Genomic DNA, 12,520 nt, shown 5'->3' with positions numbered 1-12,520 from the left:
AGCAGCAAAGATAATGCTTAGGCACTTCCACACCAAGTTTAGGCCATGGACCTTTTGTCCTTTTGCCTCAATATTCAATGAACAGCGCAATGAAAACGTCAGCCCAATATGCAGCAGCTGTGAACTCCATGTTAGGGATCAGTAAAAAGCGATAAAAATGAATATCAGAATAACTTTATACAAATCCATGGTGTGGCCACACTTGGAATATAGTGCACAGTTCTGGCTGCCCCACCTCAAAAAGGATATTGTAGAGCTAGAAAAAGTCAGAAAAGGGCAACCAAAATTATCAGGTGCTGGAACAACTGGCTTACTGTATAAGGAAAGATTACAGCATTTGGGGTTACTTGCATTTCTGAGAACATGATTGATGTGTGTAAAATTTTCCATGGTGTGGAAAAAGTATACAGTGGTACCTCTGGATGCGAACGGGATCCGTTCCAGAGCCCTGTTCACATCCTGAAGAGAACACAATGTGTGCGGGTCATGATGCGCCGCTTCTGCGCATTCGTGTGACGTCATTTTGAGCGTCTGTGCATGCGCGAGCGGCGAAACCTGGAAGTAACGCGTTATTGGAACGCGTTACTTCCGGGTCACCCCGGAGCGCAACCCAAAAACGCTCAACTTTAACCCGAGGTATGACTGTATAGGCTTTTTCCTGTCGTAACACTAGAACCCGGCGTCTTCCAGTGAAGCTGAAATGTGGGTGAAAGGGGTGCCCACTTGAATTAAATATTGGGGGGACTCAAGGTAAGCCCTGCCCCACATAATTATTCACATGATGTGGCACACAAACACCATTTGAATGGTCATGCCCATCAGCTTGGGGGGCAGTGCCCTCAAAAAAAAACTTTGGGGGGAGGAAAGGCACCTCGGCCTCTAAGGGTTTGCTCTTATGGTGGGAGATTTAGGACAGGCAAAAATAAGCACTTTTTCATGCAGCACATAGCTAAACTGTGGAATTTACTATCACAAAATGTAATAGTTCCCACCAGTTTAGACAAATGCTGGATACAAGCACACTAGCTTTCTAATATCATGATTCATTTTCACTGAATGGTTTTTAAAAAATCAAACAGTTAAAGCAAGACTTTAAAGAGCCGCCTTTTTTGTCTTAATAAAATAGCACAAAATATCCACAAAAGTTGTCTCACAAACTTACTTGGAGGGGGAAACATGTTTGCTTGGGACAGTAAGAACTTACTGAGATTGTCTTTCTCCTGTAGTCATCGCTGTTCTTTAAGCGGGGAGGACTTGAACAGACAATGGCAAAACCCCAACCTAGATCTTCACCCCACCATTTATCATGCCAAAGGCCTGCTCCAGTATTTGGCTACCATAAAACGTTTGCCCCTGGTAAGTGTTCGTATCCGTGTGCTCACCCAGTTCACTCCACTGAAGTAAAAGCATCGGAAGTCATTCTGGCATTGCATGAAAATGCCCCTTCCTCTCCCAAAATATATGAAATCTGTGAGGGAACTCTTTTGACAGATGTTTCTCCTCAGAAACTTCTGCAGTTCTATCTCTGCAGATCCCATGCTCTGCTTTTAAATGTGGTCAGTATTAGACAGATGAGACTCTTCATGTGGTTTTCTGTAGGTGTGGTTTTCAGGAGTGACTAATTGTTTTGTTGGTCCAACGGCCATATTGACGCTTTGCCACCCCCCCCACAGGCCTCATGTCAGTAGTGTGTGCGGCCAATGTGTGTGCATGCACACATGCGCATACGTAGACATGCAGGTGCACAGTACTGTTTGCTATGCATAGGTCATTCATAAAGGTAAGGGACTGCTGACAGTTAAGTCCAGTCATGAACAACTCTGGGGTTGTAGCGCTCATCTCGCTTTACTGGCTGAGGGAGCCAATGTTTGTCCGCCGACAGTTTTTCCAGGTCATGTGGCCAGCATGAATAAGCTGCTTCTGGCAAAACCAGAGCAGCACATGGAAACGCCGTTTACCTTCCCGCCGAAGTGGTACCTATTTATCTACTTGCACTTTGACGTGCTTTCGAACTGCTAGGTGGGCAGGAGCAGGGACCGAGCAATGGGCGCTCACCCTGTCACGGGGATTCGAACTGCTGACCTTCCGATTGGCAAGCCCTAGGCTCAGTGGTTTAGACCACAGCGCCACCCGCATCCCAACATAGGTCATTCTAGGCAACATAAAAAGCAGTATTTATCCCTACTCCAGCATTGGATATATGTGGAAATGTTGCATTTCCCTCTGAAAAAGCAAGCAGGTTTTATTCCAAATCTTAGTTCTGTGGTGTTTCATGCTAAGATCAAAGGTCTCTCTTTAGAGAAAATCTTTGAAGAGCAGGCAGAGGAAATTAGACTTCAGGATCCCAGGATGTTTGTATGTGAATGGAGGCAGAATGTTGGTGAAAAGGGAAAGACATGAATGCTTCTGTTACATTTAGTTGGGCCTAATTTTCGTTCTTCCTTTTTTACATAGTTGAACCATCTGAGAGAATGTAAAGAGTTTTTAGACTATTTCTCAGGATTTATTACTTGATTTCGTTTTTATGTCAAGTGACTTTTAAAAATACTTAATTCCATTTCATTCATTTCTTTTTTGTTATGTTTCCTTCTCTCTTTTAAGCCAAACTTCACGCTTTTGTCCTTGTTCATATGTAACAGTCCTGATCTGATGAAATATTGTGTGCTCCTTCTTAGCCCTTCCCTGTTGCACAACCAAACTGGGAATCTGTGACTAAGAGTTCCCGATTAAAAGCAGGATCTGATTCTGGTTTCATATCCTCATTTGGAGGGAACATTTTAATAACGATTTCCCAGTTCAAGCATCATAAGAAACTGGTTAAAGAAACAGATAGATTCACTGTAGCTGCTTATGTGAGGGAAGGCAGGAGCATACAGTTAGCTCCTGAGCCAATAAACCATAGTTTATTAGCCTGGGATCATTACATCAGAACTTGGCCTTTGACTCCTTGAAGAAATGGGATTCATTACAGAGTAATAAAAGACAGCACAGAAATTGAACAAACGGTATATAATTGATGAGCTGGAATATTTGTGAAAATATCTCTGCCCCCAGTTAATTGATATTGTTATAATTTGGCTATTATTGGGGGAATATTTGAAAACTAATAAAATATCATTACAAAAAAAGACAATATCTCTGCCCCACTACAGATACAAGAAAGTTGCATCTTTTATAACTTTTGAAAACTTTATTTCTCCTAGGTTTTTTGTGATTATCATGGTCATTCTCGCAAGAAAAACGTGTTTATGTATGGCTGCAGCATCAAGGAGACCATGTGGCACACTAATCTTAGTGCTGCTTCTTGTGATGTCGTTGAAGACCTTGGCTATAGGGTAAGTTGTTGCTTTAAAAATCCAAACAAGGCCACAGCAGATTCATAATTTCTATTTCTATTTATTTTGTCTAATCCTCATGTGATAACACTGCCAGTAGTATGCCAGTAGTATTTTGCCCAGAGGAGATCCATTGAAATTGAAAGACCTAAGTTAGTCATATCCACAAATTCCAGTGGGTCCACTCAATGAGCTTTGACTAATATGAATACAACCCACTGTTTTGGAAAATTTAACTATCTGGTTTTTAATTGGTGAAGTGAACATAAAACAGCTTCCTTAAAAAAACAATAAAATTTCATGTAAGAAACTATTAAAACATTGGGGATAGATAGATAAATGTTCTATATATTGTTGATATGCATCATATGTAAATATATTTTAATTAATTTTCACTGTCTGTTCATTCTACGGCTATAGCCTGAAACCCCAATAATATATTATTACTGTACTAAGGAGAATGCTGTATTGTGATGACAGCAGAATTATAAAGGATAAATAATAGAAGTATATTTATTTTATTTATTTTTAAATAATTTTTATTGCTTTCCCAATAAAACTGCCAATCAACATTTCTGAATCATAATCAAATTAAAAATAATAAACTAAACTAAAATTAAAAAACAACCAAATTGTAATCCAAAATGTAAATATTAATTTTTCCGGGCTCCCCGTAGTCTGGACCTCGGAAGCATATCTCCAATAATAATAATAATAATAAATTTTATTTATATCCCGCCCTCCCCAGCCGAAGCTGGGCTCAGGGCGGCTAACAACAATCAAAATAGTCCAACATTCTAAAAACATTCATTATAAAATTAATTAAAATCAAATTAAATTAATCTTCGTTCCTACCTCTTCTCATTGTTTTCATATTTTCCGCCTTAAGAATAGAAGTATATTTATAATACAATTGTAGAAGAATTGGCAAGCCAGATTCTCAACAGTTTGGGCAAGTCTCACGAGGCTAGAAGCTCCTTCCCCTCCGTTCTACATCTGGTATCACTGCAGTAGGATATAAAATCACAGCCTCCACACGCTGGGTTGTATCTCATACTGCTGTTCCTCTCACATAGTGGACTTAGAAACTGTGTAAATAGGGAATGCCCTGCTTTTTTGCTTTTTTTCAATAGCTGGGTGGTAGTCTCATGAGTGGCCACTACATCACAAAAGTTCCTCTCATTTTTTGTGTAGTTTTCCCTGACTCTGGCTACTTTTAGGCACACGGTGATAACTTTTTTTATTCTGCCAAGTCTTCGTGGTGTAATAATTTTTCTGCTAACCATCCTGCTGTTTTATTACGGTCATTTTCTGTCTTTGTATTGGTATTTTAAGTGGAGCTTTTTGCTGCTATTGTATTTTGTGTTGTTATAATTATATATTTGTTAACTGCCCTGGGCTCGCTTTTGGGGGAATAAATCGGTTGAAATAAATTATTGGAATGCATCCTTCTTCTATCCTTAATTTTTTTATTTATTTGCATCTAAATAATATGTAGCCTGAAATCCACAGGAATTCAGTTCCGGTTATATACTTTTTCACATATTGAAAGTGGACCAAGTAATGCACCTTTTAATATTCGGTGGTTTCTTGACTTTGTACCTGCTAAACTTTTTAACAGTTTCAGACTGTTGCTAAATACTCCCTTCCTCTAGACCCTTCCAAAGATTCTGAGTCAGACAGCTCCAGCATTCTGCATGAGCAGCTGCAGTTTTGTGGTAGAAAAGTCCAAGGAATCTACAGCACGTGTTGTCGTTTGGAGAGAAATAGGCGTTCAGAGGAGTTACACCATGGAAAGCACATTATGTGGATGTGACCAGGGGAAGTACAAGGTAAAAAATAAAACCGAATTGAAAAAATGGCATCTGTATATTTAATGAGTCTGAAAACATAATCTTGTGCATTGCCTGGATTCTCTTTAGAGGAACACTTTGAAATATGTATTATCTAAGGGAAACAAACATTTTTAAAAAATGGTTCAGCCTGGCCACTTTCTTTAAAAAGGGAGGTGGAAGGGAAAAATCTGTCAGGTCTCAATCTGGGACATGCCACTGATCTGGATTGTGTCCCTGCAAAGGTTTCCTGCCAAAAACTGCCCCTAACCATGCCTGTAATTTGTCCCTGAATGTGCTTTGCAGTAAGCAATACCTTTGGGGGTTAATAGCAGAGGAGATTTTAAAGCAAATAATAGGCCAGAAGCATGTTCAGAATAAAAGGGATGTGGGTGGCGCTGCAGGTTAAACTACAGAGCCTAGGACTTGCCGATCAGAAGGTCGGCGGTTCAAATCCCCGCAACGGGGTGAGCTCCCGTTCCTCGGTCCCTGCTCCTGCCAACCTAGCAGTTCGAAAGCACGTCCAAGTGCTAGTAGATAAATAGGTACCGCTCCGGAAGGGAAGGTAAACGGCGTTTCCGTGCACTGCTCTGGTTCGCCAGAAGCGGCTTAGTCATACTGGCCACATGACCCAGAAGCTGTACGCTGGCTCCCTTGGCCAATAAAGCGAGATGAGCGCTGCAAGCCCAGAGTCGGCCATGACTGGACCTAATGGTCAGGTGTCCCTTTACCTTTATGTTCAGAATGGTGTCCCGCAAATGCTTTTCCTTCAAAATAAAGTGGCCAGTTTAGCCTACTTTTTGAATGGCATGTTTATCATAGCTTGTATTCTGGACTCCAAACACATCTTATAAAGATATAAACTTTGGGGATCATCCGGTTTTGCATTTGTTGCTTTAATACTTTAATTAGCTGGTCTTGCATCTCTTAGTAAGACAAACTGTGCCAGGAGTTATTTTTAGCAATAGCATCAGACATAATTAAACTAACCACTCGGTGAATATGTTGTTCTCTAATTAGGGCTTACAAATTGGGACACGTGAACTCGAAGAGATGGGAGCCAAGTTCTGTTCTGGTTTATTGCGTTTGAAAAGGTTGACATCACCACTAGAATACAACCTGCCATCTACGCTCTTTGACATTGAAAATGAATTGATTGAATCCAATTGTAAAGTGACAAGGTAGTACGAGCTTAAAACGTTGTTGTGCTAAATGTTTATTTGTTTCAGAATACTTAAATTCCACTTATGAAGTTGTTTTCAAGAGATTCTCACAATGAAAAAAATACATTCAAATCTGGTAACAGGAAGAGGAATACCATGGTGACCCTGTGGTGCCAGGTTTATGCAGCTAACGTTTCCTTCTTTCATCCTTGCCCTTCCTGGTGTTGCCCCACTGCCTCCGCCTATGATACTGCAGACATCACTGATGATCTGAGAGGCAAGGGATAGTGGATGGAGCAGCTGGGTCTCATCCAGTCCATGATGGAGGCAAGTCTTCTCTTGCCAGGCAACAGTTCTCAGTGATGTCCTATGAAATAGCTGGAGGCGGGGAATTTAAAATGAAAGAACTACAGCAGAAGGCAGATTTTAGTGCAAATTTTTTTTGGGGGGGCAGAATGTCTGTAACATAGATGGAGAAAGAAAAGCATTGCTCCCAAGACACGTCCAAACTAATTTTTCTATGTGTGCATGTAAAGAACACTCTGCATCCGCAGCCTGGGTTGCTGAATCTGGATCAGGATCTCTCTGTAAAGAACACAATTTCAGACAGACATTTTGTAGTATGTACCTATCTATGGCTTTCTCAGCTCTTTAATCATTTTAACACCTAAAATGAAAGGACCAGCTTCCTTTCAGAGGTAAGTTTCAAATTATCTTTGTTGGATAGGTTTTGAGATTGATTTTTGGTAGAGTCTAGTGGCACATTTCACTGCTAGAATTGATAGCGGGCAAAGATTCTCATGGCCTGGGAAATGGTGAGATTTCTCTTTTGTCTTCAGACATGTGAAGACGCTTCCCTTTTCCCACTGTCTGTGGTTTCACTCACCTACTTCAATTGCTTTAAAGCTTTTTGCTGTGCTGTCACAGTGAAGTGATGCACTGTTTTCATTTCTGTTGTCTTTGTGTGATGCACTTTAATCGGTTTTATATGAAAGTTGACCTGACTTGCTCTGCAAAAATGTTTTTTTTTGGGGGGGGGGACCCTTCTGTCACATGGGAAGGGTAAAGCTTCAGTGAAGAAACTTGTCTTGTAGAAAATGTCCTCCTGATTGAATCTCCAAAACCTGTTTCCTTAGGAGACCACATTGATACCCATTGCTTATTTTTCTTTACTTGACTGCATGTTAATAAAAACACATTGAAATCTCAGTAATCTTGGAATAACTTTTGTTATAAACACTAGCCTCAGTTATGTCGCTGTAGAAATTACTTTTCTATTTTTGGTTTGTTTTTTCGTTCTGTGGCTCTGACAAACTAGTTGGTACAGTTCGGCATGCTGTGAAAGGGACAGTTATCCAGTGTATAAAAATTCCCTATTCTGGTGTCTGCCTAAAAATGTGTTGATGGAGGAGTGAGGAAGCATGACTGGCCCCCACATTCCCATCACTGCTGGCTGCAGCCTTGGATTCTTTGCATCTCCAGCTGGATGCGCTTGGGATCCTTCTTGCAGTCGGGAGCCCTGATCACACAGATCTCTGTTCCCAGGAGGCTTCAAGAGAACATGCAAGACTCCTCCTTCAGACCTTCCTTTCAGTGCGCAATGTCAGAGGTGGAGCCACCAGGGCTGATCCATGCAGAGAGGATAGAGAGAATGCATATGGCCTTTTCCCACATAGGCTTCATGTTTCTGGGTCTATGTGTTGAGTGTTTTGAAAATTCAGAGTTCAGAATGTTTTGTTAATATAAGATTCATATTTATTGATGAAGGGTTTTGTAAGACGCTGCTGCTGCCAATTTTGGGGGAGAATGGTAATGCATCTCCTATATAACATTTGGCACTTAATGATACATAGCTGTCAACCGTCCCTTATTTGGTGGGAAACTCCTTTATCCCAGCGCCGTGTCCCGCTGCTGTCCCGGATTGATGTCCCTTAAATTTCCTGGGTTTCATGCTTGCCCGGCTCAGGAGGGAAGCAGCGGCTTGGGGTCCTCCACCTCAAGAGAGCGAGAGAGAGTGTGCACACGAGCTGCCGCGTCTCTTGTCTCTTCCTTTTCCCCCTCGGGTGCGTCATGAGGAGACGGGTGGAGGCAGGAAGCCCCTCTCTGTGAGGCTTCCACCGCGCTGCCAGGGGAAGCTGGAGGCGGCAGCGGCGGCCTGAGGGAGGAGGAAGAGGAGGGGATGAGGAGGGACGCAGAAAGGCGGCGCTTCAGCGGCCACCGCGGCGCCGCAACCGCCTCATGCCGGGATCACGGGCGGCGTGGGCGAGAGTCTCCCTCCCTCTCGGGTGGGGAAGAGCTGATGGAACTCATAAGCTAAGCAAAATCCCTTATTTTGGCTGCTGATCCCTTATTTTCAAATCTGTAAGTTGACAGCTAAGCAATCATAGAATCATAGAATCATAGAGTTGGAAGAGACCACAAGGGCCATCGAGTCCAACCCCCTGCCAAGCAGGAAACACCATCAGAGCACTCCTGACATATAGTTGTCGCAATGATAGAATGAATGGCTATAGTTATCATGTTATTGATCCAGAGCCTCTTGGTCACATTTTAGAAAAACTAATTAGTTTTTTTATTGCGTTAAATATGTTTATGCTGGGAAGCTGCTTCACTTGAGCATAATAGACGATAAGCCTCCTCTCCTGGTGTTCTTGCTGCAGCCCCACTACGTACGTCCTGGAAGAAGATGAACCTCGCTTTCTTGAAGAAGTGGATTATAGTGCAGAGAGCAATGATGAGCCAGATGTTGAGTTGGCCAATAATGCTGGCGACTATGAACCCAGTCTCCAAGAAGAAGGACATTCTGACTCTGAAATTACAAGGACGCATTTGCCTTGAGACATCCTTGGAGCACAAAGAAGAAATTAAATACTCTGGATTGATTATGGAAGATGGACACGGAGGGGTATTTAATCCTGAGATTTTGCTCGAGCAAATTAACTGCAGTCAGTCCAGTTCAAAAACAATAAATGTCTCTGGCTTTTAAATGAGTTGACACTTGTTTTATTTAAAGAATTTAGTTCTTATCCTGAGCACTGAGCTTTATCACTTGATTGCCTGTTAAATATTGTTGCATGGCTATTTGTGTTCATCCCTATAATTACCAAAAAAAATTAAGTAAGAGGTTATTGGTGTTTCAGAAGGCAGCTGCTACACTTTATTCCTTATGATGCTGACTTCTGAGCTGGTTTCTGAAACTTACATAAACAGAGCTTTGTTGGTTTTGTGTGTGTTTGTGTGGACATTCCCCCTCCATATTTTGCTGTTTGTGTTTAACACAGTGCAGGGCTCACTCTGCAGTAGTTTGTTTTGCACTTAACTGAGAAAGAAAACGGATGTACTGAGTGATGTATATCTTGAGCCTTAAATAAAATGTGATTACATGATTTTATTATCTGAATATCTAATTCAGAAAATATTTGTGTTTTGCACAGTAATTCCTTTTGCCAGGCAAAGGCTTTGATAGTCTTTGTAAAAACACATCCATCTATGGCTGTACTATACCACTTCATACAACAAGTAGGAGCTTATATGGTTGCAAGCTTCTCCATATAAAAGCAGTTACTGAGCATAGGAAATCACCATGGAAAACAGGCAGGAGTCTGTTCTTCATGGCATAGCATTCTATGTGCAGCAATTTGTTGTGTGTTTTTTAATGGAGGAGCTTTCTGTCGTGTGCCTCTCCCCCACTTGTAGATTGAAGTGGTATAGTCCAGACATACAGTTGCCATCTCACCTGCTTTTTATGAGAACTAAGCCTTCCAGGAGTTATATATTTTATATATGCATTCATAACCTTCCTCCTGAACTAAATATGAAACTTGGGAAAAAACCTGTTTTATTAATAAGTATAAACTTTAATTGTATGTATATTTAGTGACAGATACCAATAACCAATAATTGAATTGTATTCAATTAAATCATCCCATTCATGAAAAGACTTCCTCTCTTCTTCCAAATATGCGGGTTTGGAAGAACCCACAGAACAGATTTAGAGGGCACATGGGGAAGGGGGGAAAGGTATGCTGTGAAAGAGAAGGTCCTTGTACAAATGGGGCAATGTTGCTGGATACCATGCCTTAGTCCTGCTCCCCATTTAACATGCCCATAGCTAAAATAAATGGTGTGTGTACTCCTAGAGGGATTGTGGTGTCCATTTGGAATGGAGTTTCCAAATGCATATTTGTTGTACCACTAGAATTCAGTGTGGTTCAGAGAAAATTAAAATGAGAATTGAGAATGTTTAAATGTGGTACCTAAATATGCAGATGCCCTAGATCAGGGGTCAGCAACCTTTTTCATTCAGCCGTGGGCCAGTCCACCGTCCCTTAGACCATGTGGGGGGCCGGACTATATATTTTTTTCGGGGAGGGGGGGATGAACGAATTCCTATGCCCCACAAATAACCCAGAGATGCATTTTAAATAAAAGCACACATTCTACTCATGTAAAAACACCAGGCAGGCCCCACAAATAACCCAGAGATGCATTTTAAATAAAAGGACACATTCTACTCATGTAAAAACACACTGATTCCCTGCAGGCTGGATTGAGAAGGCGATTTGGGTTGCCCTAGATGCTCAAATTTTCATTTTGTCTTGGGTATACCCAATTATAGCTGCTGTTTCTCTCCCACCCTACCCCGCATCTTACTTTCTTGAGATTGTAGATCAAATCAGATGCAAAATTGGCACCAAGACATGAATACTGAGAGGGCAGAATTCCATGTGTTACTTCCCTGTTGCATCTTCCTAGACAAAACACACCTGTTTACCCTCACAAACACCTATCTCTGATTTGGGTGACATTAGAAATGGAGCTGGTTTGCATTTTTATTTTGTTTTGGTTTTTTGCAAATTAAACCAGCTGCTTGTTGGTCAAGAGGAACTGGTTTAATTTTGTAACTGGTCCTTCACTTCTGGAAAGAAATAACATAATCAAAGCATTCTTTCACGCGTGTTTGTCAAATGATCTTTTTTTTAAAAACCGCATGGAAGTGTTTCACATTGTAAGGTGAAATGAATACATTTATGAAATGCTTTGAACTGAAATATCGAGAACCAAGAATTAGTATTGTAGTTCCAAACCGGTATAAAAAATATTAAGGGCCCAACCTGCCACTTTCGCTGCACTTTGCAGCATTGCAGGATGCTGTGCCAATACTGTTCCCTGGGACCCAAGTATACAGAAATACTCTCCTAGTGGTGATATTACATTTCTGGCTGGGAGGATGGGGCATGCAATGACTCCTCCTGGCAGCAGTAACATCCTTGCAACCAGGCTCCAGGATTCCCTTCTCCTCAACAGATGTTTGAGGAGCTAACACTCAACCAGTATCTGTTGCTCTGTGGTTCAGTAAAACTGTGGATCAGAACCTTGATCCATCCCTTTTGTGACTTACAGAAGTGGTGGGGGGGGGGATATATTGCCATAAACATAAATGAGAATTAATTGATTCTGTACCTATTTGCTGTTTGCATCGTCCTAACAAACGTCTTGTGAACATGGGGTTTTATAAATTACATTGGCATAACAAGCAGTACTTCATTTCTTTTCCCCATCTCCTTAATCTATGAGGATTTAACAATCTTGCAGGCAATCTGTGAATCTTCTGGAATAAATCCCTGTGTTTTTAAAAGCCTTTTAACCTAATTTTGATTTTACAAAGTGATTTTTGATGCAAGCTTGAAATGGTGCAAGCATATAGATTTGGGTTGTACTTCCCTATTAACTTTTCAGGACTTCCTGAATTTAAGAGAGAAGATTGTGTATCTTTCCAGTAATACATTTTAATGAATGCTGGAATCTTCCTTTTAAAGTATTGTACCTCTCAGGCAAAGGTTGCCATTTGTGCCAATTTTCAGATGTTAGTATCATGTGAAATACTACACTTCTCTTAGCTGATGAAAGGCAGCAAATACTCAAATTAGGCTGTCAAAACAAAAACGTTTGTAGAAAAGTCAGGAAGCCCAGGTTTTAAAATAATTATTCAATGTAATGCTGTAATGATAAATTGTGGCAATATTATTGTGCATGCCCCTGCAGATATATTATTTATCAAGTAAGTGTATAATAAAAAAAAAATACTCTCACCTGGTTTCAGTACTTTTTTTTGCTGGAGAGTGTAAAGAATCTTTAAAGTGCAAAAGTCTTGGCATGTTTTAAAAGACATTGTACAGATTACTAATGT

General features: G+C 40.9%; 1 protein-coding gene across 4 annotated transcripts in view; it reads left to right on the top strand.

Moving 5' to 3' along the window:
* AGTPBP1 (ATP/GTP binding carboxypeptidase 1) overlaps positions 1-9,317 on the top strand; it is a 71,046-nt gene extending 61,729 nt beyond the window's left edge. For all 4 annotated transcript variants that reach the window (XM_081930396.1, XM_081930395.1, XM_081930393.1 and 1 more), the window contains 5 exons: positions 1,227-1,356; positions 3,204-3,335; positions 4,991-5,167; positions 6,188-6,348; positions 8,991-9,317. In XM_081930396.1, coding sequence (XP_081786522.1) covers positions 1,227-1,356; positions 3,204-3,335; positions 4,991-5,167; positions 6,188-6,348; positions 8,991-9,168 — 778 coding nt within the window. In that variant the 3' untranslated portion in view covers positions 9,169-9,317. The remainder of the gene's footprint in view (positions 1-1,226; positions 1,357-3,203; positions 3,336-4,990; positions 5,168-6,187; positions 6,349-8,990) is intronic.
* Positions 9,318-12,520: the final 3,203 nt, after the last annotated feature.

Source organism: Podarcis melisellensis (assembly GCF_964234715.1).
Source record: "Podarcis melisellensis genome assembly, chromosome: 11".
NCBI classification, from domain to species: Eukaryota; Metazoa; Chordata; class Lepidosauria; order Squamata; family Lacertidae; genus Podarcis; species Podarcis melisellensis.
Note: the sequence above shows the minus strand (reverse complement) of the source record. Positions and strands in the feature narration are given on the sequence as shown.